This window comes from Lissotriton helveticus, chromosome 5_1 (assembly GCF_964261635.1).
Source record: "Lissotriton helveticus chromosome 5_1, aLisHel1.1, whole genome shotgun sequence".
NCBI lineage: Eukaryota > Metazoa > Chordata > Amphibia > Caudata > Salamandridae > Lissotriton > Lissotriton helveticus.
Genome location: NC_136065.1, coordinates 442,777,671 through 442,802,074, shown reverse-complemented (window position 1 = coordinate 442,802,074; position 24,404 = coordinate 442,777,671). Strand labels below are relative to the sequence as shown.

General features: G+C 45.2%; 1 protein-coding gene across 1 annotated transcript in view; it reads right to left on the bottom strand.

The window, feature by feature from the left end:
• Nucleotides 1–24,404, bottom strand: part of CDK1 (cyclin dependent kinase 1) — a 135,853-nt gene that overhangs the window by 41,663 nt on the left and 69,786 nt on the right. The window contains exons 2-4 of the mRNA XM_078642683.1: nt 24,183–24,239; nt 20,690–20,846; nt 5,804–5,927 (exon numbers count right to left, since the gene is read on the bottom strand). Of these exons, the coding sequence (XP_078498809.1) occupies nt 5,804–5,927; nt 20,690–20,846; nt 24,183–24,219 (318 nt within the window). The 5' untranslated portion in view covers nt 24,220–24,239. The remainder of the gene's footprint in view (nt 1–5,803; nt 5,928–20,689; nt 20,847–24,182; nt 24,240–24,404) is intronic.

Here is a 24,404-nt window from a genome sequence, read left to right as displayed (position 1 = left end):
CGTGAAGGAACAACCTAAAAATGGGACAAACGGGTGGCAAATAAGGGGGGTGGGCACCCGCGCCGCCTAAACTCGCAAAACAGGGGGATCCCCACGCCGGGGAACCCCTCGAGGAAGGGATAACCGCTCCAGCAGCGCCCCACGCTATTTTCAAAAGGGGAGGCCAGCGCTTCCCTGGCAGGCCCACAAAGTCCCAAAGAAAAGCAAAAGTCCTTCAGGAGGTGGTTGGGGTGTGGGGGGGGGGGGGGGGGGGGGGGGGGGGGGGGGGGGGGAGTCCAGGGCAGGGCCCAGGGGCCAGCTCACAGGGTCCTCCTAGGCAGGGAGGCAATCCCCAGTGGCGGTCCTTTTATTTTGAAAGTTTTATATAGCGCGAACAAGATCTTTGCAGATATCAGAGCGCTTTACATACGAAGGGTACAGCATGTGAGTAAATAACAATTCGGGTGGGGAGGGTAAATGCAGTAGAGTAGTCAGATAGATACATCAATGGTGATACAAATAAAAATAGGTGGTAGCGCAAACAATCAGGTAAGTCAATAACACGAGTCATACAAAAATGCAAAAGATCAGTAGAACAGGATGGTTCAGCGTTTGTAAAAATCTTCCCTAGTGATAATTCAAGTGTATTTAGCCATGAGGATAGCCTTTACTTTTTTAAAAAGTATGGTGGAGGAGATGAGCCTGGTTTCAGGGGGGAGTGAGTTCCAGATCCTGGGTGCCATTCCTGAGAAGGAGCGTTTATAGGTTTTTTCCTTCCGGAATTTCTGGGGCTTTAGCAAAAGATTGTTTGTGCCTCTAGTGTTTCTGGAGCCTCCAGAAATCGTCAGCTTCTGAGCGAGGTATCCGGGTGAGCTCAGGTGGACAGCCTTGTGCGTCATGCAGGCAATTTTCAAGTGTATTCTGGCTTCAAAAGGCAGCCAGTTCAGGGCTTTCAGGTCAGGGGTAATGTGTGAGTGTTTTTTTGATCCAGTGATGAGTCTCGCTGCTGCGTTTAGAGAAGCTCTTATGGGTGCCGTAGTAGTTAGGGGGAGACCGCAGAGGGCGATGCTGCCGTAATCTATTCGAGGGATGACTAGTGCTTGTGACAGTTTGGAAATCTTTGGCTGGAAGGAAGGGTTGGAGTTTCCTTAGGGTATTGATCTGATAGTTCGCACCCTTAGTTGTTTTGTTGATGTGTTCCTGCATGTTGAGGTTGGTGTCAAGTGTTATGCCTAATGATTTTGCTGAGTCCACGATGGTGATCTGAACATTGAGTGCCGTTAGGTGTTTAAGCAGTAGTGATCTTCGCGGGAGGGGAGATCAAGAGGAACTCTGTTTTAAGAGCATTGAGTTTGAGATGATTAGCGGCCAGCCAGGATTGGGTGCTACTGATCGTAGAATTCAAGAGCATAATGTCTTTGGGTGATTGTAGTTTGAGATACAGTTGGGTGTCATCGGCGTACATGTGGAAGTGAACATTGGATGCTTCTATAGCAGGGTGGTGAGAGGCTCCATAACTAGGTTAAACAAAGTTGGGGAAAGGGAGGATCCTTGTGGGACGCCTAGCGATACAGGTATTGGCGAAGACATCAGGTTGTTACTCTTGAATTTCTGCGATCTGTTGTGTAGAAAGGACGTGAACCATTTGAGCACAGTTCCAGATAGACCCATTCTTGTGTTTAATAGTTCGAGTAAATTCTCATGTTTGACGGTGTCGAATGCAGACGAGAGATCAAGAAGGATGAGGAGGCAGGTATCATTTTGATCTAGGATTTGAATGGCGTCGTCAATTATGTGAGTCATAGCAGTTTCTGTACTGTGATCTGCTCTGAAGCCTGATTGATGGGGGTTAAGTAGATCAAACTGATTAATGTGTTTAGTCAATTGTACTAGTGCGCATTTTTCCAACAGTTTGGCTAGAGTCGGAATATTGGTAATGGGACGGTAATTATTTAGATCAGAGGGGTCGGCTGTAGGTTTCTTTAGTAGAGGTGTGACTTGTCCAACTTTAAGGGCGTCGGGGATGGTCCCTTGTTGAAGTGAACTGTTAATAATTTTAGTCCAGAGTGGGAGGAGCGACGGGGTAAGGTCTTTGACAGTGTTAGCAGGAAGGGGGTCCGTGAGGTGATTGGCTGGTTTCACAGTGCTGAGCAGTCTACCAATTTCTTCTTCCAAATAGGTGGCAAAGGATGACCATGTGGCATTGTTTTTTGGTTCAGTGGGTGCTGTGCAATGGGGTTTGGAGTAAAGACTTACGTCAATGAGGAGATCGTTCTTTATGTTATCGGTTTTTTGGATAAAGAAAGAGGCGAAGTCTTCCTGGCGCCAAGCAGCAGCAGCAGGCCCCCCCAGCTTGGATCAGGAAGAGAACCCTTTACATGGAGTCACAGCCCCTTCTTATACCCAGGATTCCTTTGTCCTTCGGTGTAGGGTGAAGGTAAAACCAGATGCAACTGGTTTTGGAGCACTTTGTTGTGCTCAGCCACCCTTTCCATTCACTGGCCAGGCTAGGGACATTAGACGCACCACAGGGGGCGGAGCCAGCATGCATTGTGTGGGGAAAGCCCAGCCCTATTCAGGTTCCAGGCGCACTCCTCCCCGGCCTTCAACATGCAAATCTCCCATTTACCACTGGGGCAGACCCATCATGACTCATGGAGCCAGGCTCACCAGCCTGCTCCAGCCAATCATCAGACAGACAGCCAATTCACATATTTTACTCAGACAGGCCAACTTCTAGAAGTGGCACTTCCACACTAGACACATTCACGCCGCACACATCACGCAGCATTTAATCACACAAGTCCGCACATACCAAACTAGAGTCTGCACAACCCACGCATCAGGAACTAACATGGACACATACATTCCCCATGCATTCCTATGGGAGGGCAGGCCAACCTTACTACACACAAACTTTACCCTGGGACACAGTGGTAAAGTGCGCAGAAACCAAATATCACTATCACCAGGTCACCATTAAAAAGCAAAAAGTCCAGGGGTGTACCTGCCAGAAGGGCCAAGTCCAACAATTAGTCCTTGCACCACAGTCCAGAAACGTCAGGGCTCCGCATGGTATATGCCCACTAGGATCAAAGATGCGAAGTGCTGCGCTGAACTGAATAACCTACATCTAGTTTCACCAAGGCATCGAGAGGGCCTACCCAGAAACACTTTAAGAATCCGGGCTCTGAACCTTACCAGTAGAGCAGGCAATTTGTGCACTAGTACAGCACTTCAGAGCGGCCATAGTGGCAGGGTGGCGCTCTAGTGCTTAACAATACACAAACCTATAAAAGGCACTATGACATCTACGCGCAGCGCAGGCGCACCAAAGGCAAGCCCGTCTGCGGCCGGTCGGGGCGAGGGGTTATGGAATATGGTCAAAATGTTTTCTATTCTGCTAGCGAGTTCACTTTAATGAGACCTTCTATCCCTCAATGCCCCTCCTTGACCCCCCAATACTTTTCGCCGCATCTCTATTAATGGCATCTCTCGGACTTCATCACCCCATCGATCTATGGAACCTAGTGCTACCCCATCCACTACCCCCTATTTTCCCACAAAACCCTTAATGGATCTCCGCTGTATATATCTGAATACCCGCTCTTTGGTAAAGCACCAACTTGATATTTTTTTACTTCTTGTCACTGAAAAACCTGATATATTGTTGATCACGGAAGCTTGGCTGACCCAGGACTCATTGCCTGATATCATTGCAGCACTCCCTTCAGATTATTACATCTTAGCTACTAACCGCCCCCCTGGTAAAACGGGTGGCAGCCATCATCCATAAAAAGCATAAGTTTGTAGCTCTTCCCCTCACCCTTGTCCTGACGGAGACTGAGAACTTAGTTATCAAACTTGATACAGACAGTGGGGCCCTGGCAATGGTACTGGTCTACCGTCCCCCTCAAGTTATGGCCACTTTCCCAATCTCTCTGGGAGAACAATTGCACCCCCCCCCCCCCTGCTATGAACTTCTATAAAACCCTCCTGGTCGGAGATCTGAACTATTGGTTTGATAACGACGCAGGTGGACCCCAAGCGGCCGAACTCCTTAATCTAAATCTGGCACAACACATTCACTCTGCCACTCATGAAAAAGGTCATAGCCTTGACCAAATATGGTCCTCCAACCTTTTACTCTCGCCCCCTGTTATTACACCTTGTATATGGTCGGACCATCATTTAATCCGATTTACTACTACTATTAAGGGCTATATCAAACCTCTACCCCTGCCAGGAGGTGTTACCAGAAAATGGAAAGCCATAAACTCTCTCGCCCTTACAGACACCTTGATGTCTACGTTACCTAAAACCTGCATGGAAGGAAAAATTACGGACTGGTTACTAACAGCCACAGACATTCATGCACCCCTAGTGAAATTCACTCGTACACGTGGTGGGGATGCTCATAAATGGTTCACCTCCGACCTAAAGAAATGAAAACTTGATTTACGCCAGAAGGAAAGGAAGAGCTAAATATACCTCGCAAGATAAGGAGGAGTTTGTCACAGCCCGTAGAAACTATCTAAAAATTATTCTAAAAAGTAAAGCTGACTACTCAACCAAAATACTAAATTCTCAAAAAAAAAAATCAAAGGACATTTTTAACATAGTAAACGACCTATGTAACAGTGAGAGCTGCCCCATCCAGGTCCCCACTAAAGAACTCTGTAATTCATTTAATGAGTTCTTCATAGACAAAGTTTCCAATATAAAGAGGAGCATCCATAGTCCACATAATGTGGAACCTATAGATGACATCTATAATAATCCTCAAATCCTTGATGTCCTCCCCCCTATTGACTCAAAAACTATCGGAGCTTCTTGCTCGGGTTAAAACCGGGTCAACAAATGCTGAGGTATTCTTTTAACCTCACTTTTCCTATCACTTTTTGACCCTACTTACACTCAGCAATACACCTCACATAGCACTCACAATATCCGAGTGCTCCGACGTAGTCGCTAGTCGTAGCACGCCCCGTCCCGCAGCGGGGCGGGAAGACCCCGATGATGAAGCATGACACCAAGGGACCATTTGGTGTGTGAAGGGTATTTTAACAAATACTGTGTATGCCCGTCATATCTTGGCTCACAGGATCTTGTTGTTTGAATATACCATTGACTGGAGGAGGTTGCATCCACCCCAGTGCTTTTTAAGCACTACCTCTTCACTCCCTATTTTGATTTTTGCTTACTTGGTGGCTGGGTAGTCAGACAAGGGGGCGTAATAAAAATGGTGTTAAACTACATGGCTTTCAAACTGGTTCCAAACCATAGGGGACAATCTCTTCAAGATGTGGTTTGATTTCTGCACCTCAATTCTCCACCTCTGAGAGGCAGCCACAGAATTTAAAGCACAGCATATAAGATTCTACTACCCAAGGCCCAAATTTCCCTTCTCGAACTTGAAATGTTCTAAATGCTCCAATTCATAACATACGCTTTGCTGGAGCAGAATCCACAACTTTCTCCTTTGAACATCACAAAACTATCTTCAAACTCCTTAAGGGGATAAGAGAAAAGTGTTTGCTTATGTTAGTTTTGTCAGACATGGCATTGGGCGCAGGCACTGTATAAAATCGGATTTAAAAAGAGCACTGAAGGTGTGACAGCCATGCCATGCATATTAAATGTACCCCAGGGTCACCCTTCCAAAGGGAAGGGATAAACTAGAATCCAACTGTTACATTTAAAAGAATGATGCATTAATACACAGAGCCCAATTGTTTTAAGATTTTAAAGTAACAACTAATGCAATATAGCACAATACTGGAGTTACTCATGAAGCCTGGACATAAACAAGTGATCAATTTACCTTGACAAGCATTGCGTCCATATACTGGCCAGATGGGATAGTATCCAAATATTTCTTCAAATCCATGGAAAGGAACTCAAAAATAAGATAAAGTCTTGAATCTTGCATGAGTACATCCTGAAGACTGTAGACAAAAAAAATGTTAAACACGAACGACATTGATATTATAAAGTATAGTTAAAGATCAAATAAATCTGCTCTTTGCACACCAAAATTGCTCTGGAAGAAGTTGCAAGAAACCTGCAACAATGATAAGTTACAGAATTGGCAGTGAATCAATGTTCTTGAAAGTTATGCTAAAAAAACAAGCAAATAGTGCAACAATGGACTTTGCAATTTGGGAAACGCTTGTACAAACGTGGATAAATTACTTTCCAAAGGGTATTCTTATCTACTGTAAACTACACAGCGCTGTACCAAAATTGCACCCAACAGGAGTAAACATGGGGCAGCTCCACAATTGACACACTAGACCAGCGGTTCTTAACCTATGGTCCTGGGACTCGCAGGAGCCTGAATGCTTAGAAAATGTAATATTGACATAAAAAAAAGCAAAAAAAAGCAAAAAGTTGCCAATTTAAACAAAATCTGTTTAAGAGATAAGAATGAGTTAAGTTGCCAAAAAAAGAAAAGTTTGAAAATTAGATCAACATCCCACAATGAATGCGAACGTGCTTTAGGGGGTCTTTTGATTCTAACCCCTTTCATTACTCGTTTAATGAGTTAATTTTTATTGCTAAATTGTTCTCTAAAGCATGCCCAGATGAAATGGCGTCCTATAACGGGGACCAGAGTTGAAAAGGGTTGCTAAAAAGTTAGCTATTTGTTGAGCAGGGACCGCAACAGGATCCAAACTCCTCTCCAAACACCAACTGTCCCATTTTTTCCCCACACACCCCTACATCTTTTCCTGGCTCCTGGAGCCCAGGATTATTCCAATACGTTCTTAGCTTCTGATGAAAGGCCCGAATATTTATTTGGTGCCCTGAAATCCTCCAGACAAGGTTCTTTTTCCCCCTCTAAAACCAAAGGGTGTTTTCTCCCTCTTGGTATTGAAGCAGGCCCAGGCATGCTGGACCTAGACTAGGAATGTGTACTGCCAGTTCCATCACTCTGGGCAACCCAAAAGGGAGTCACTAGAATGACAGTGCTCGGCTCTATTCACCTTCCAGAGAACTCTGGATTAAGGAGAAAGGGGGGCGGGGTCGCGGGACATAGGCTATGTTCTTGTCGCAGGTTGAAGAAAAGCATCCATTGCTGTAGCCCGGGGGTCTGGCTTCCAGCTAAAATAGGTTGGGCCCTGAAAGTTCAATCTGCGCGCAAAGAGATCTATCTGAATTGGGCCCCCTAGGTCCTTAATCAGAGCGAAGCCTTCTGGATGTAACTGCCAATCGCTGTAATTCTACAGAAAGCTAGAGTTGGTCTGCGCTTACATTTTGGGTCCCTAGAATAAACTCCGCTCTTATGATAATTTTGTGTTCCCAACAAAAATACCACATTTGTCGTGCTAAGTTTGAGTACCTTGGCTCTCGCACCTCCTAGTCGGTTTATATAGGAAAAGGCTTTGAAGTTGTCTAAGTGGATTCGAGTGTTTGAGTTCTTTAGAAGCTCCTTGAAGCTCATGAGTTAATGCAGAGGTTGTTTAGCAACCATGATAGATCCTCTCGTGCATCTGGAGAAAGGGGAATCAAGTCTTCATACCCTAGACCTTTCCTTAGACCCAAGGTCTTCAGTTATTGTAAACATCTGTAGTGCAGGGGACCGGGAGATATTGCCTGGATAGATGATGAAAGGAGTCGCAAAACCCGTGCAAGGTCTGATTAGTACTGCGTCCTTGGATAATACATACTTCACGTCTTACTTTATTTTCACCACTTTCTTGTGGGGTAGAATCAGGTGGGATAGGACAGTCTACCTGAAAACCTAGAAATTCTATCTTTTGAGTGAGAGTCAGACCGGACTTTTCCGCGTTTAGGAAACCCAGGCTTTCTAGGAGGTGTGTAGTCATGAGTAAATGATTCTGTACCTCTAGCTTGTCCTTCAACATGAGGAGTATGTCCTCTAGGTAAATCAACCTCACAGCCCTCTCTATCAGATGAGTGACCATTGGACAAAGTACTTACATGAAACACCACAGGTAGAGGACATCCCGAAAGGGACGCAAAGGAATTAGTAAAGTATTCTCCTCCATCTGAAACCGATCTTTTTTGCGGTCCTGGCCCATGGAAATTGTGAAGTAGGTGTCTTTGGGGTCTAGTTTTACTAGCCAATCTCCGGACTGTAGGATGTCCCTCAACAGGTGAATACCTTCCATCATGAAACGCATTTAGGTTAAAAATCTGTTCAGGTATCTCCGGTTTATGACTGGACGCCAACCCTGGTCTTTTTGCTTTACCAGAAATATTGTACTTACGAAACCTTGTGTGGTGTCCCGTTGGTCTATTATTGCTAGAGCACCCTTGCTTAACATTTGGGTTACCTCTGTATAAGAGACATCTTCTCTTCCTCTAAATGTAATTCCATCAGTTCCCTGACCTGATGGGGTGTTTTACAAAAATCTATTTTGAAGCCTATAACTCCTTCTAAAACCCAGGGGTCGCGATTTATCAATTTCCAATTCTGGGTAAAGAGCTTTAGTCTGCCCCTCACTTTGTGTGGTGAAGAAGAGGTGCTCACCTTGATAAGCTTGAGTGGAGGTTCTTGCTCTTCCTCTGCGGTTCCTTGGGTTCCTGCCCCTTTGAGGGTAGAAATTGGAATTTTGTCTGAAGCCTCTCCCATAAGAATGGGGGTTTCTATATTCTTGCTGATGTAATTGGGACCTGACTGATCTATGGCTGGCAGGTGGCCCCCTTCTGTCAGCCCTTTCAAAAAGTGGACGTGAGGCAAAGACTCTAAGCAGGTTATATTGCGCTTCATTGAAAGCAGGAAAGGTTGAAGCGTATCTGCCCATGGTTTGAATAAAGTTCTCACCAAAAAGGAGACCATTGGCATAATTAATATCTTCCTTGGAAGCAAGATCTGGCAACTTTGACCAATTCTTATCAAGACGGCCTTCCCTCGCTCTATTATGAGGTTTGTGTTGGCATTGCCTAACATGCATAAGGGCCTATGCGCCTAATCTTTTAGTAAGTCCATGTTCACATGGATATTTTTACCCCTCGCATCTTCAGTCATGTCCAGGATGGGTGTTAGGGGACCTAAGATACAACGAGCTTGCCCCGAGATTGTTTCAGGCCCTTCTCTATGCCTTTTCCCAGCCTTTACCATACTTGAAAGGGGAAACTTATGATCTTGGGATCCAAATTCGGATTAACACACCATGTCCCCTGTAGAGGGTCTAGGGCACTAACTCCTAAGGAGGTTACAAGTGTCCTGTCAAGGGTTTTTTTTTAACCCATAAACTTAAAAAATGGGAGACCTGTTCTAGTGGCCACCAGTCTGCAGTGGGTGGGTGCTAAATAGTTGTGGGATTATACATCTCTCCCCAAAAGGGGTCTTTAATTCCCTGGGAAGTAGAGGGTTGGTCAATATAGTCATCCATCTAGGAGATCAAATTTATCCGGTGGGTCAAAGATAAATTAGTCTACATCATTTCGAGATGATGACGCAGTATTTTCAACATCTATTGTGCCATTACGGTCACTCAATCTTATTGTGGCGCCATGGGCCACCTTGCTCTGTGCCCCGTTAAGGTGGCCATTCTCTCTTGTGCTGCAGCAAGCACCTAAATCTATTGTAGCCCGAGGGCTACCAGTAATATAAGCCGGTTCAAGAGCTTTAGATAGGCACTTGCTTTTATGAGCAACTTTTTCCATTTTTTTTTAGGCAGTGAGGTAGAGGGTAATTATCCTTAGAGGGGGCTCTTTCTTTTAGACAAAGCGGCATCTACTGCCTCTTTAAGAGGCTTTAAGTTACTCAGGTAAATCCTTTCTAATATTGTCCCCCAAAATGCCAGATTCTCCCTGGTCTGGGAGTTATTCATCTACATCAGACTGGTAGGTAAATTAATAAAATTAAATAGGGGTTTACAGGGTGGTAAATCCCTTTAAATATACGTTAATGGGTAGAGAAACCTTTAAAATTAACTGTCTAAAAAGTGGTTTCTTTCTGCATTTAAAACCAAGGGCTCAAAGCAGTGGACCGTAGAGCGAAAAAGGGCCTAGGGGTCTTATTGGCAAGTAGCTAGTTTAGGGACCAGTTGATGTCAAGAGCACTACAGGCCTTAGGACATGCAGCACCTAAGGGGCCTTCTGGTGAACAGAAGCTTACATACTAGAAGTGTGTGAACCTCTGAGGTAATGTTGGTCAATGGGAAGTAACAGCCATAAGGTTGACTAGGAGTTTTAGGACTAGACAGTAAATGCAGACATCTAAGAGTGACCTAGGGCTTGCTGATCTAAGAGTGAGCAACAGATTCAGACTGGAGTGAGAGGTTTATTAACCTAAAATCTACATTTGTGGTGATAAAACTCCACTTTGTGAGATAAAGAAGTTAAACACAGTGTGACTTAAAAATTCACAGGGATCACTTTGTGACTTAGTATGCACAGAGATCACTGTCAGAACTTGAGTATGGTCAATTCACTTGACTTTATGTTATACGGTTTTATATGTAGCACATAAGTACTGTTTACAAGGTCTCTATGGGCCTTCTACTGTCAGCTTATACAGAGCCAACTCCTAGTTTTTGCTTTCCCTCAAGGTCCAATAATGGACTGGAATGTGCCCCCTTTCAACCTCTGTGTGTATCTGTACTCCCAGTTTCCTCTTTTCAACCCCTATTGTGTGTATCTGTAATCTCAGTTGCCACCTTCAAGCCCTGTTGTGAACATCTGTATTCCCAGTTGCCACCTTCAAACCCCTGCTGTGTGTCTGTACTCCTAGTTGCCACTTTCCAAACGCTGTTGTGTGAACCTGTACTCCCAGTTGCCATCTTCCAGCTCTTATGTGCATCAGTACTTCCAATTTCCACACTCCAACCCCTTGGTGTGAGTTCGTGCTACCAGTTGCCACATTACAACACATGTTGTGTGTACCTGTCCTACCAGTTGCCACCTTCCAGTCGCTCGTGGGTGTTTGTACTCCTGGTTTCCATCTTCCAACCCCTGTTGTGTGCATCTGTAATCCCAATTGCCACTTTCCAACCCCCGTTGTGTGCATCTGTTCTCTCAGTTGCCACCTTCCAACCACTGTTGTGTGTATCAGAACATCCCCCCCCTCCCCTTCAGTCTCCATGTCTGGGGAAGTAGTGGGTGACTGAATCTTGTGGGGATCCAGGCCTCCCAGGCTATATGTAGTTGGTACTCAGTCCTCCTGTGGCGAGTCTATAGCGCTTGCTCTCTTCATGATGGAGTCAGCATTTCCCTGTCCCAGAGTTACTCCTCGGTTTGTATACGTGTTTCTCTGTCTCCATGTTAGCATCTTCCGCCCAGCGTGCGTCCATGCCGCCCACTTCTAATGTTAGTGTGCTAAACTTCCTGTTCTCATATTGGCGAGTCTAGAACTTGTACCACTAGAGTGTCGTCAGGTAGTACCAGGGGGCTTGGCTCTTTCCCTGAATCCATGATTCACTGGCCCAGTGTTATTGAAGGTGTCCTTGCTCATTGTCCCACTCCCATCCTGTCCCAATTACATTCTCCCATTTCTCTGTTCCAGAGTGCGCGTCTTCCTGCCCCAGTGCCATTTACCCTGCCACATGAGTCCTAGATGCGGGGCCTTCCTATCCCAACCTCAGAGGCTCTGTTTTAATCCCACAGGGTCTGTCTTCGAGTTCCAGGCTGCTTCCCCTGTGTTGGTCTCCTAGTCCCAGGGTTAGCATGTCTATACCCGGCCCAAACCCCCAGGAATTTGTGGCATGGTTCACATTTTCCAAGTTTCACTGGTAGTTTGTTGAATAAAAACAAAGTAGCATTTTTACAAAACTGCCAATTTCGCACGTTTTTGGGCAAATCGCAAAATCATGGAGGGTCTGTTTAGAACAGTTCCAACCTTTTTTTCAGTCCATGCTGCAGGCTTACGTAAATTTACAAAGACCAACTGTGCCATTTGAACAAACTATTTCAGCGTGGAGGAGATGACTTTATTCAAATCTTTGAAAGATTGCGAACAGCTCAAAAGAGACCCCTGTTTGATAGCAGCGAGTGTCACATTAGAGGCAATTGCTATTTTGACAAAAGAAAGCACCCAATGCTATCCGGAAGATGTTCTGCACTCAGAAGGGCCTTTATAGCCCAAGGAAGGATACTTCATAAGGTGGTACCATTGGAGATCAGAACAGAAGGCAAGTCTGCACTGTTGGTAAGGACAAGCAATAGGATAGTGACAGGGCTGTGAGCAAGTCCAGAGAGTGGTCCATGTATAACAGTCTGCACAAGTTCCTTTTTACTTGAGCTAACATTTAAGTCAAGACGCTGGAGGCAAAATGAAGGACCTAACATCATAGTTTAAGCTGGGACAACTGCAGTACTTCTAAAATTAAAATTGAGTACGTTTTTTGTTCTGAAAAAAAAAATATTAGAGTAAGTGTATCCAACTTCCTTGACATAGCTAAGTAACAATATATGCGTTGGTGAACCTCCTCAACGTCAGAAGTAGAAGTTTACCTGTTTAGGTGCATGATAGGTTTAAAGGTAGTGCACATTTTCGAGACTTAAAGTACTTTGAGTGATTAGACCTAGCCATAAGTTATCAAGAAACCGCTCCCTGTATTGAAATGCTCAATTGTGTCCCACATTGGTCTGCCAGACGCGATCTGTGCCCATCTTGGGAAAATCCAGTGCACTAGCATCCAAAAACAACTGCAACATGACAGCTGCACAATAGAGATCCATTTGTCTCTTAAAGGTCTCGACCTGCTTTCAGCTACAATCCTTAAAGCTTGAGTCTATTGATGTAGAAATAGTTATTTCCTCCCACACTTTCATAATTTGTGTCACCACCTCTGAACAATTTTGATGGTAATACACTAGTACATTAACAATGAAGTCTTGTTTGCTGGATTGTTTATCCAGCATACAGAGGTTGCAGATCCTGTTAGCAAAATGGTTCCTGCCACAGATTAATCAGAACTAGCAGACTAAATGTCTCATTTTTTCAGTACAGCAAGGCAAAAGCTGGAGCTGCAGCATTTGTGTGTGTGGGGGGGGAGGGGGGGAGGAGAGTACTGCTTTTACGAGCTTCAAAAAAACCAAGCTCGCAGCATCTTGTCTGAAGTTTCTTACTCTCAAACAGATAAAAATAGTTAACATCCACTATAAGACTTCTGACTGCTAACATGAGCGTAATGATTTATAAAATGCTTTATTAAATAGTGCAATGCGCAGCATGTTTAAAAATATTGTGTGTTAAATACAAAAATTGTAGGCAACCATACTTAAAACCTATAGGCCTTTTTATTGCACTCTTTTAAAGACCTCCAGTCCAGATACTCCCTGCACCCATCACAATTTCATAAAACCTGCAGCATGCCCATCAAGTACACATTTCGGACGAAACCAGGATTTCTCCCCCCCCAGACTTCTTCCACATGGTGTGGCCATGCCCAGACCTGGTCAGTTCTGGGGTGAGATTGAAAATGAACTGCAGAGGTCCTGGGGTGGGCGGTTTCTCAGGATCCACGTCACTCCCTTCTCGGGATTACAGATGGACTTGATGGGTCCAGGAACGAAAAATTACTTTACAATACAGCCATGGTTGTGGCCAAGCGGGATATAGCCACCTCCTGGAAGCTTGCCACACCACCAACAAGAAAGGATGTGATGCAACATCCAAGCACATTGTTAAAATGCAATTGTTCTCTAGAGAGTAGACCCAATCACATGAGCAGCAGCAGCTGCCACTAGAGGGCCCCACCCACATACTTTCACATTATGTATATTGTACATTATGTAAAAGCTAATCGCAAGGGGCAATTGCGATCCACAGGTTTTTTTTTTTTTTAAATAATAAAACAAGGGCTTTAAGCCTGTGAAGTGCTGCTTAAAAAGCCTCTTTAGTCAGGAAGCCAGACACTCGAGTGGGATATATGCTCTATAGCGAGCTTGCGTCCTTTTGGAGGCTAAGGACTGGTATAGTACCAGCCCTGAGCTGCATTTTTTTTGGGGGGGGGGGGGTTCTGAAGAGACCTGCCATTCATCACGCCAGTAGCGTCATTTACTAGCAGTCCCGGCATCTAGGGCATAAGCCTTGTATTCCCGTGACATCCTGTCAATCACTTTCACAGGCTGCAGGCATTTCCTAACTAGTCACCTGACATGTTAGGAAAGGGTGTTTGCAGACAGTGAAGAATTGTAGGCATATGACTCGAGGTCGCAGAATCATTCATGTGGCCTGACGTCAAAGACCAAGCGGGAAGGCATGGCTCTCTCAAGCCTCCCATCCAGGACTGTAGCATATGTCTGTGTGTATAATATATATATATATATATATATATATATATATATATATATATATATATATATATATCATGTTGGATGGAGGCCTGCCAACTGTGGTTCCTATATACAGATTTTTTAATTTTCAACTTTAAATGCAAACAAACCGCAGGCTGACACAGCAGAGCACACAAACTGAACTCATTTAAAAAAAAGTGTTCCCTTTGTGTCCTCTTCATAATGCGGGGTGTTTTACTTCAGGGCATCAGGTTAAATGACTATATTGAAAGGCGTTTAATAAAACTTAATAAACGCTTCTCAATATAGTAATATAAACTGATGTTTGAAAGAGAAACGCTCCTGCACGGTAAAAGCTTACAAGAGTCTAGGACACCTTTGAATATGTGAGTTCAGGATGTGTGCATCCTATAGTGACATTTAAAAGTCACTAGTCTAGTCTCTTGCATTCTTTTAAAGTGCAGGAGGGTTTCACTTTAGTACATCAGTTTAGATCACTATATTGTGTGGCATTTATTGTAGGAAGCTGGCTCTGTATATGATATTGCCAATAGGTAGTAATACTGTGCACAGTCCAGGTGATGCCTAGAAGTGTACATGGCTCAATGTAGAACGCAAAGTGCTCTATTGGTGGTAGTGTGGGCCAGCAGCCTTAGGCCTAACACAGGAGTGTAAGACTTTCCCCCCCCCCCCCCCCGTCGAGCGTCTACCCTTTCTGTGCCAGTGAGGCCGTTGCTGGGAACCTCCGGAGTCTTGTAAAGTCCTACATTTGGGAACCGTTTGGAGGCCCACGGTGGAGTGCGGGGCGGCGAAACTCACAAGATGGCTACCGGCACCGTGGGGGATGCTCCGCCTTGCACCGCAGAACTTTGCAGGCCGGATCGCACAAGGGCCTGGGCGTGTGCTCGTGAGCCCACGCTCCGAGATGTCCTGGACGCCTTGCTGTCCTTATACGCTGTCCTGGCTCCCGATGCTTCTACCGACTCCATCCGGCCCGCCGCCATTTTGGGTCGACGCTTCTTCATGCACCTCTATCGGCCTGCTGCCTCCATTGTTCTGCCCCCTCAGGCTGCGCCGGGGGTCGATGCCGCTGCACTTCGGTCGCTTGATGGCCCGGTGGCTTTTGAACCTCCAATTTTTCATCACCCGGACTTCGATGACTTGCACACGACGTGGAGACCTGCTCCTTCCCGGGTAGTTGGGAACTGTGGCGGACTGCTGCCTGCTTTCGCTTCGATAGACTCATGTCTTTATCCTGGAGGGGTGCCTTTACACTGTCGAATTGCGAGACTGGACACCTGCTTATTTTTGCCTATCCTGTTGCTGCTACAATTGACTTGTTTTCTTGACTTTTTGTATCCCATTGGCTTGGTGACTCTGCGTTACTGCCGTAATCCTAGTCACTATTATGATTGTTCTGTATTGGATGGTCTGCACCAAGTTGTCCTTTACTGGGTTGGTTTCGTGGTTAGGAAGGGATGGGGGAGAGTTGCACAACATTGATAGATTGCTGGTTTGCCTGTCCGTTGATTATCTCAGGTGCTCTCGACATTGTGAGACTTTACACCACGAAATTCCCCCTCTTTCCCCCCTCCCCCCCCCCTGCGGGTTATTGATATATGTGAAGATGTAATGTTGATCGGGTAGTTATTCATTTGATGGTTGGGGAAGGGCCGCAGCCGAGTGTGTTTGTATCCTCTGGCTCCTCCCTCCCGTATTATTTTGTTTCATGTTCCTTCCTTTCTTTTTTGTCTTTTTATTCTTCTCTTTTTCTACTATATTTCGGGTTTCGGATTAGGGCGACAGGCACGCTGTTGGGAGGGTAGGCCGTAGCCTTCTGCAGGGGTGCGGGGTGGGACGGGTGGGCGGGGTCTTTCAGAAGTTTATTTTCTTGGTTCTATGGCCCTTTTCTATCCCTTTATAGGGGTGCCGCCTCTGTCCTCGCTTCTCTGGCATGAGTGGGTTGGAGTCTGTCGCTATGCCACTTTTATCAGTTCTGATGTTTTCCGTTGCGACTTCATACCCTTCTTTTCGCCAGCCTTTTACTTTCTTCTGTGTTATTAGCCGTGGGTCGCGTGGCGCGCCTCTTGCACGCAGTGTTTCTCCTATTATTTTCTTTTTCCTATTCCTTTTTCCTCCCTTCTTCCCGTTCTTATCCTTATTGGATTCCTTCCCTCAGTGTCCCCCATATTTTCCCCCCTCTTCCCCCTCCCCTTCTCTCCCCCCCCCCCTTCCCCACCCCCCCTCCTTTTTCCCCATGCTCGTATGGCGGGTTGGTTGACTTAGTCCAATTTATCCGCTCCCTTAGCGTTTGTTAGCGTATCATGGGGTGGGAGACATGCGATGTTGATAATACTTATATGCTTTTCGTATATTCTGCATTTATTTTGTATTGCGATGACCTTGTGTCTTCACTTCCTCCCCCCCCCCATCTTTTCATTCTGGCGAGGGTGTATTCCAGTACATCGGGCTTCCCGTATTCTACACGAACCTGCCATGAGCTTTGTCCCCCTATTATAAAACGAACCTTCATTGTTCCTGAGACTGGGCCGTTAAAGTTGCGTGTCCTTTTCTTCGCAATGTTTTAAATATGTTTGCTTGTCTGCCGATTGGTCTTGTATTGATTATTACGACTTTTGATCGCTTTTTGAATTGTAGCCGGCCAATTTGATTGTGGGCCCACGACTGTATATCTTCTTGATGCAAATAAAGGTTTTCAAAAAAAAAAAGAAAGGAGAGCCAGGCCAATTTTAGATAAATATACTCTGCATTTTATTTCGTAATCAGGCAGGTACATGTTTTATTAAAATACTTTTCGCTTTGAAGGGGAAAAAAAACTTTGAAACTTTTCAAAAACAGTCCAATGTTATCCAATGGGGAAAACAATAGTGTGGTTAAATTATTAAGTATTAAATTTACAATCCCAATCATCGGAGCCAAATGTCAGCAAGAGCCAGGGGCCAGGCAAGTACAAAAACTGCCACACCAGCAGCACAAGGGCGGCCAGGTGCAGCTGTCAAAAATCAGAGTTTGACCTAATGCTTTCAAATGGAGACAGGAAGTGCCTGCAGCCACACTGCCTGCAGGTAAGCTGATCTGGTGCAAGGGCCAAGCTTTTGGAGGTTAGGGCAAACACAGCAGAGGGAGAAGGAAGGGGGATATGGGGGGGGGGGGGTAAGAGTAGCATTAAACAAACAGTGGTACAGAGGTGACAGGGTGGAGAGTGCAACTATGACCTTGGGCGTGCAATGATTTCCAATGAGGTTTCTTCCGATGGAAAAAAGAGGCTGCAGGTGTGGCACCAGAGGTTGCACGAGGAATTCCAACAGCAGCAGAGGTAAGTTGGAATGTAGGGTATCATAGGGGCAGTCTGTTCAGCTCAGAGGCTTCAGGGGCAGGGGGCCTTGCAATGGAGTCTTCTTACCGGCAGCAGTCGTAGTGAGCCTCTAGATTCACACTGCAAGCGCCGTCATGGAGGTCAGGAGCGCTCATCCAATGCTGGACTAGGGGTCAGGGGTGCTGGGGAGACTTCACTGCACAGAGAGCCACTTTGACTCTCGTTGTGGGCGTCAGGTGCAGAGTGGGCAGGAGTCTTGAATATACCTGGATCCGGAGCCTTTGGAGTAGGGATCTTCTAGACAGGTCCACTCTCCACAGGAGATTGGAGTCTTTTCCTAAGGCAGCAATCCTCCCAGGGATTTGAGAGATCGCTGGCAGCAAGACCAGTCACAGGATCGCAGAAGCTGGAGACAGGCCGGTAGGGCTGGAGCAAAGGCAGTCGTCATATTCAGTCTCCTCTGCAGAGCATCTGCTTTCTTAGGTCGTTGCAGTTCTTAGTTCTAGGTCTGGGGGAGAAGCAGGTGGGGCCATTACAACCTCTATTATGCCACCCTCCTATGGGAGGGAGGCATTGACCTAGCCCTGATTGGAGGATCTCCCAATCTTCAAAATGGAGGGGACTAAAAGTTGTGCTTTACATCACCTCCCCGACCTTAAGGGTGGAGTTAACACAAGGAGCTGATGGATGGAGAGCTAAAACTTTTCAGACACTCACCCCCAGTCACAGATCTGTGTTTAATCCATCATCGTTCTTTAGCTCACTTCATCACCCCAGTTCAGACACAGCCATATGCAATTCAGTCTTGAACCTGTGCCTCATGGGAACAGTCCAGCCCTAACTGCCAAGCCAGGTGTTCCCTGGACCAGAAACACACTCGATCTGTGACTGGGGGCGAGTGTCTGAAAAGTCTCAGCGCTCCGTCAATCATTTCCTTGTGTTTGCTTAAGGATGGAGTTGGCAGAGGATGGCACACCTATTCTTTTTCATTTTCCCACTGAAAGTGGGGGTGCCAACAATGGGCTGGCATCTGCAGCTAAAAGGAGAGGCTGGGGGGGGTCACCTTACAAAGGCGGCAGGCTTTTAAAGCTACCCTCTCCGAGCACAGGCCCTTCCCGGGGGAGGAGGCATGACCCCCTCGGTCCAGGATGCACATCGTTTCTGGTCCTAGAGAGCATGGGTTCTCACTACCAAGGGGTCCAGAAACGTGCCTGGTGGTGGCTGGCAGCCTTCAACTGGTCAGAGGGCACATCAGGTTTGTAGGTTTTCAAGGTGTACCTCAGAGGTGCTCTCAAAGTACATGGTATGATAAATTCCAGTGTAGATTTATTTTAAGTAGTAGTTTGGTACCAAACACTCCTGTGTTCAGTTAAGCCATCATGGCGAGGTGAACCTCGAGTGGGAAAGTTCCCAGCCCCATGTACTCTTTATGGCTTACATGGCAATTACAATATTAGGAAAATGGACCCCAATACTGTAGGGGCATATCTGCTTATGCAAATATGCCCTCAACTGTGGTATAGTGTACCATGCCAAAGGGTTAACTGACCCATGCCTACAGGCAGTGCTGGTTGGCATGGCACCCAGGCATTGTGTCATGCTGCCTTGGTATTCTCCCTCACAGGGGCATGCAAACTGCAAGGCAGTGGCCTGGTCCAGGGGACTCTCCAACTCCCAGGCCCTAGGTACCAAGAGTATATTTACTAGGGACTTACAGGGGGTAAAAGTAACAATTGGGGGTTTGTTGGATTACAATGTAATCTTGTTAGTCTATACTGGTGTCCACTTGGCCTATGGGCAATTAGGGGTCTAGTAGGTTTTTCACCATAGGGTTTTCCAAATATAAAACTCCAAGCAATGGGTCAGAAGTTATAGCCATAAATGGCACAATGCAGAACTTTAAAGGACCAAACATTAACATTTTAAAAAGTTGCAGTGGATCACTAATGCAGGGGATCTGTCCCCTACAATAGATTTTAAATTTATGTCCACCACATCTTAAAAAGATGATACCTTCAGCACAGTAAGAGCCAGGGAAGCCGGAAGACACAAATGGTATTGAAATAAGAACAGTTAACTTCACCTTATAAAACCACACTCCGTTCTGAACATGCAGGTTACTGGGACAGAGAGACATACACTAAGATCACAAGGCAGGCTTGTTAGTGATGCAGCAGAAAAACCTCTGCAATTTTAGGTCCCCAACAATGTTTGTTGCGTTCTTCTCCAAGTGCACTTGGGTTGCAAAACATGTGTAACTCCAGAACAATGTGTTCCTAGAGTACTCACCCAGGTAGACCCTGCGTGAATTGGACATTAAGGGGGCTACTTCAGCAGTCTAGTAGCAGAAGAGGGCAGTCCAGTTCTTTATTGACAGGATCATAAGACAAAGATTCAGGAACATGGGGGCGTTACCCTAAGAAGTACAGTGAGAGAAAACAAGAGCCCAAGTTTGGCTTGTGGAAAGGTGTCTACCCAATATTCTTGCCGAGGGTGCCTTCAATCTCAAGACTACATACAAATTCCCAGCCCATCTTTATATGGCAATGAGAGAGGACACCGTAAGTCTTTCAAAATGGGAAAGTGTGCCTTCCTTCTTCATGTCCAATGTCCAGGGTCACCGGGGCAGAGAGGTCAGTTTGGTCTAAAAGAACTAGTGCAAGTGAAAATATGTAAACCATACACAAAAGGTATAAGCTTAACAGACAATATTTACCAAAACTCAGGTGAGCGAGGCCACTCGCACAGGTGTTGGATATAGGTTGTGCAAAACAAAGTGACGGCAGGTGCAGTGTACATCTTCCAGCAATAAGCCTGGAATTTGCAGGCATAAGAGGAAAAGTGGACATGGATTCTTCCTTTCAGGATTAGACCTAATTAATACTTCAAGCATTAGACTGCAAAGACCGGAGCACCAGAAATCAAATGTACAAGAATTGTTCAAGGGAAATACAGATTTATAGTTGAGGCATTTGCATAGGCACAATTCAAAACTATGCATTGATGTTCCAAAGCTCCTTTATTATATCCAGAGAAAACAAGCACAGATGGGCTACATCAAATCTACAATGAGTTTGTTTAAAGTGAAAAATCAAATCAATTTTATTCTTAATCTACAATTTTGAACATTTAAAAAAAATCACAGGCTAGATAACTCACCGAACTACATTAGGGTGTTGTAATTCTTTTAAGAGAGAAATCTCTCGGATGGCTGTACTTGGAACACCTTCCTCTTCATTTTCCAACCTAATTTTCTTCATGGCAACAACCTGGCCAGTGGCCTTATGACGACCTTTATATACCACTCCATAGGTACCTGGGAAATGCAAGAAGTTAGGATTTAAAATGAGAAGAAAAATGAAAGGCCAAAGTATTTTAGCTTAGACTAGGGAGAGGGCATAGAAGTGTCATGCAGAACTTTCTGCATAAAGCAAAAAAAAATTAAAAATTAAAAAGATCTACTTTCAATCATGGCCATTTGAACTAGAATATTTCTACACACCTGCTGCATGCATTATCTTATAACAAAAATATAGGTCTGTCTGCCTATATATATTAAGTGTCAATGTGGTGTAAAGGAGTCTCATTGCAGCAAATGCATATTCCACAGTCATAGGTGAACAACTCAACGCAAGGAGCTGCGCTTTATAAACCATGATTGATTGAATGAAGTGGATCAAATGGAGTGCACATCAAGAAAGTAAGAACCAAGTTGAGATCCCATTGAGGTTTAACAACGGATGGTGGGAGAAACATTGTGCTGCAGACCTTTAATGAACCGATTTACAATACAGGACTTTGAGAGATGGTTGATCTGGCAGCCGCAGAACAGCAGAGATGGCAGATAAGGCGCCCTTCAAGGTGCCCAATACAGAGCCCTGTTAGGCTACAGTAACGATAAACAAAAGAACTTGGGAAAGGGCAGCAGATAAGGGTTGAATCTTTCAGCACACAATGCCACAAAATCTCAGCCGGTGTATATCAACATGGTAGCTAGACACGGAGCTGCCAAGAGAATATCACAGACTTTGGGCAGAAGGTCGAAAGCTTTCAACTGTCACAGCTGAATCTCCATGCATGAAGGCAGAGGATTGACAAGTTCAGGTGGAGAACCCTCCCTTGTGGCTGCGACAGAAGATCATCCCTAAGAGGCATCCTCATCGGAGGACCAACTAGTATCCCAAGCTGTTGAGCAGGTCAGTCCGAGCCCAGTCTGGAGCCACAAGAATGTCTTGGTCTGGTCTTTCTTGATCTTTTTGAGAGCACTGGGCAGAATTGGTATTGCCGAAAAGGCGTACAGGAGGACTGAGCTCCACTCAAGACAAAGCAGCTGAGCAAGAGCCACCCTGGAAACTCCAATGCACAAAACTGCAGACATTGTGCATTCTCAGGGTTGGCGAACAGCTCTAACCACAGCTCTTCCCACTGCTTAAAGAGACCTTGCTCGAAATCCGAGTGGAGACTCCATTCATGATCCGATAGGCATTTTTAGCTGAGTTAATTCGCCCTGGAGTTCAAATAGACGACAGGAGTTTGCCCTGACATTCCAGCCAGGTCCATAGGCTTAGGGCCCCCTGACAAAAGTTGCAAAACCCCACCACGTCCGGCAGCACCAAATGGTAGTGGTGTTGTCCATGAACAGATAGACTAGCCTTCCCATGATGGAGGTTAGAAATGCATTCATTCAATGCCAGCTGGATCGCTTAGAGCTCCAACAGGTTGTTGAGTCCGGATTCCACCGGAGATCAGAGTCCTCTGATTTGCACCTCTCCCAGATGGCAACCCCAGCCCAGCAGGGACGCAGGAAAAGGAGTCTACCTCTATCCCAATTGCGGTTCGTCAACACCAATGCAGATCTTTTGCAGCTTCCCCAAGATGTAGACCATGCTGGAGCGATTACTCTGATGCTGCGCTCACTAAAACTTCCATTCCCACTGCAGAGCCTGAATATGCCAGCGGGCATGTCACAAGCAGGCTGCAGGAGGCCCAGCAGCCTCATGAAAACACAGGATTAGAAGCCGAAACATCGGTATCATAACCTGAATATCCCAGACTCTGCGTTCAGGAGGATAAGCCCTTAGCTGTTGAGAACCAAATGACAAAGAGCCTATCCTATGCGGACAACATGCAATTTATACTGCTTCTTGGATAAGCACCCATACCCAAATTGCTAACAGGATGAACAACAACTGCCTCAAGCTTAACACAGAAATAATGATCTTCTGCAAGAAAACCTCATAGTGGGACTCCAATTGTTGGCGGGCCAAACTTGGACACCCATTCAGCACCCACCCCAGGAACCATGAAATAAGGATAGAAAGCAAATTGGACATGACCTCACAAGTAAATTTCGTCATGGCATCCTGCTTTCACACTCTATGAAAAATAATATCTTCAAATGTCTCCCAAGCAATGGTATAACGGTCAGTAATGGTCTAGTCATCAGCACGGTCAACTACAGAGCACCCTTTAAGCCAGGATCACCCCGCAACTCACTAGATTATAAGACATTCAGAATTTGGCAGCCTGACTAATCCTCAACATCCTATACAGAACTCACATCACATTTGAGGGGGCTTCAATGGTTCTCAGACGACAAATGCGCTCATTTTAACTCCACAAACCCATTTAAGGTACTAGACAAATTAGGAGAAACCTTAACACATGCATCTCCTTCCACCAACCATCCAGACCCCTCTGATCCGGCGGATTCCTACTTTCACAGATCCCACCCATACACAGAACCAGATCAGGAAAGGCATTCTCGTTTGCCATTGGTCGACAAAATACAGTTTGTGAAAGGAGTGGCCCAAACGGCAGGTGGACAACTGAAGTGACAAACTGGGAAATCTCACAAGTGCTGCAGTAGCAGATACACCACTTATGGTACCAACGTGATATTTTTTTGGGCAATGCAGCACACTATACAATTTGTTTTGTATACTAAGCAAATCATCTTCAACACAGATTTGCTTAAATAAACCTTTAGATAGAGCAATATAGAATTAAGAGGGCCATTTTAAAATCCTATGTACGCTGCAATTTCTCTACTGGACTACCTGAATTCAAAGAAAAATCAATTGGTTGAAAGTCAAAATACAACCACTTTTGCAAAGTCATTGAAATCTTTTAGGCAGACCAGTCGGCTCATTAGCACAAACATCAATTGTCATTCAAATAACATTCGAGAAGCTTAAAGGCTACATTCCATGAAATATGCTGGCAATGGCTTCGTACAGAGCCAATATGCAGCAACACTAGATGCATTTCAAGGAAGGACAGGCAGTCATATTTGATGTTCTTGCAGAACAAGCCAACAAAATGCAGTAGAGGAAGCGTATCCAACTAAGAACATTACATTTCAGATTTGAAATTCTTGCTACAAAATCGCTGAGAGTTTTAGATATTAAAAACCTATCGGAACGGGGGATGGTTGTTTGGGAAGATAATTAGCATGCAGTTTTGATATATGAAACGCATGACCAAGTACATTAAAGTCTCATGGAACGAATTTAAACTGTAAACTTAACTGAAGAGCCATTACTACAAGCAATCCAAATATGTAATTAAGCATGTAGTTGCAGAAGGGAACGCCATTAAACATGGTAACTTTGTTCAAGTAAAATAAGTCATTAATACTCAAGTTACTTACCCTCGCCAATTTTCTCTATCTTAGCATAGTCATCCATGGTTACAGTAGACTATAAACCTGAAAAAAAAGAAAAAAATCTAGTGTAACCGAGCCAGAACATGGAGGTTGTCACTGGTGAACATATTAATCAGATAACTATGATAAACATTTCAGGCATCGAGCAAGTTGAAAATCCTAGTGGCTCACAATTGGCGTGAAAACCAAAATGGTAACTTCACTGAT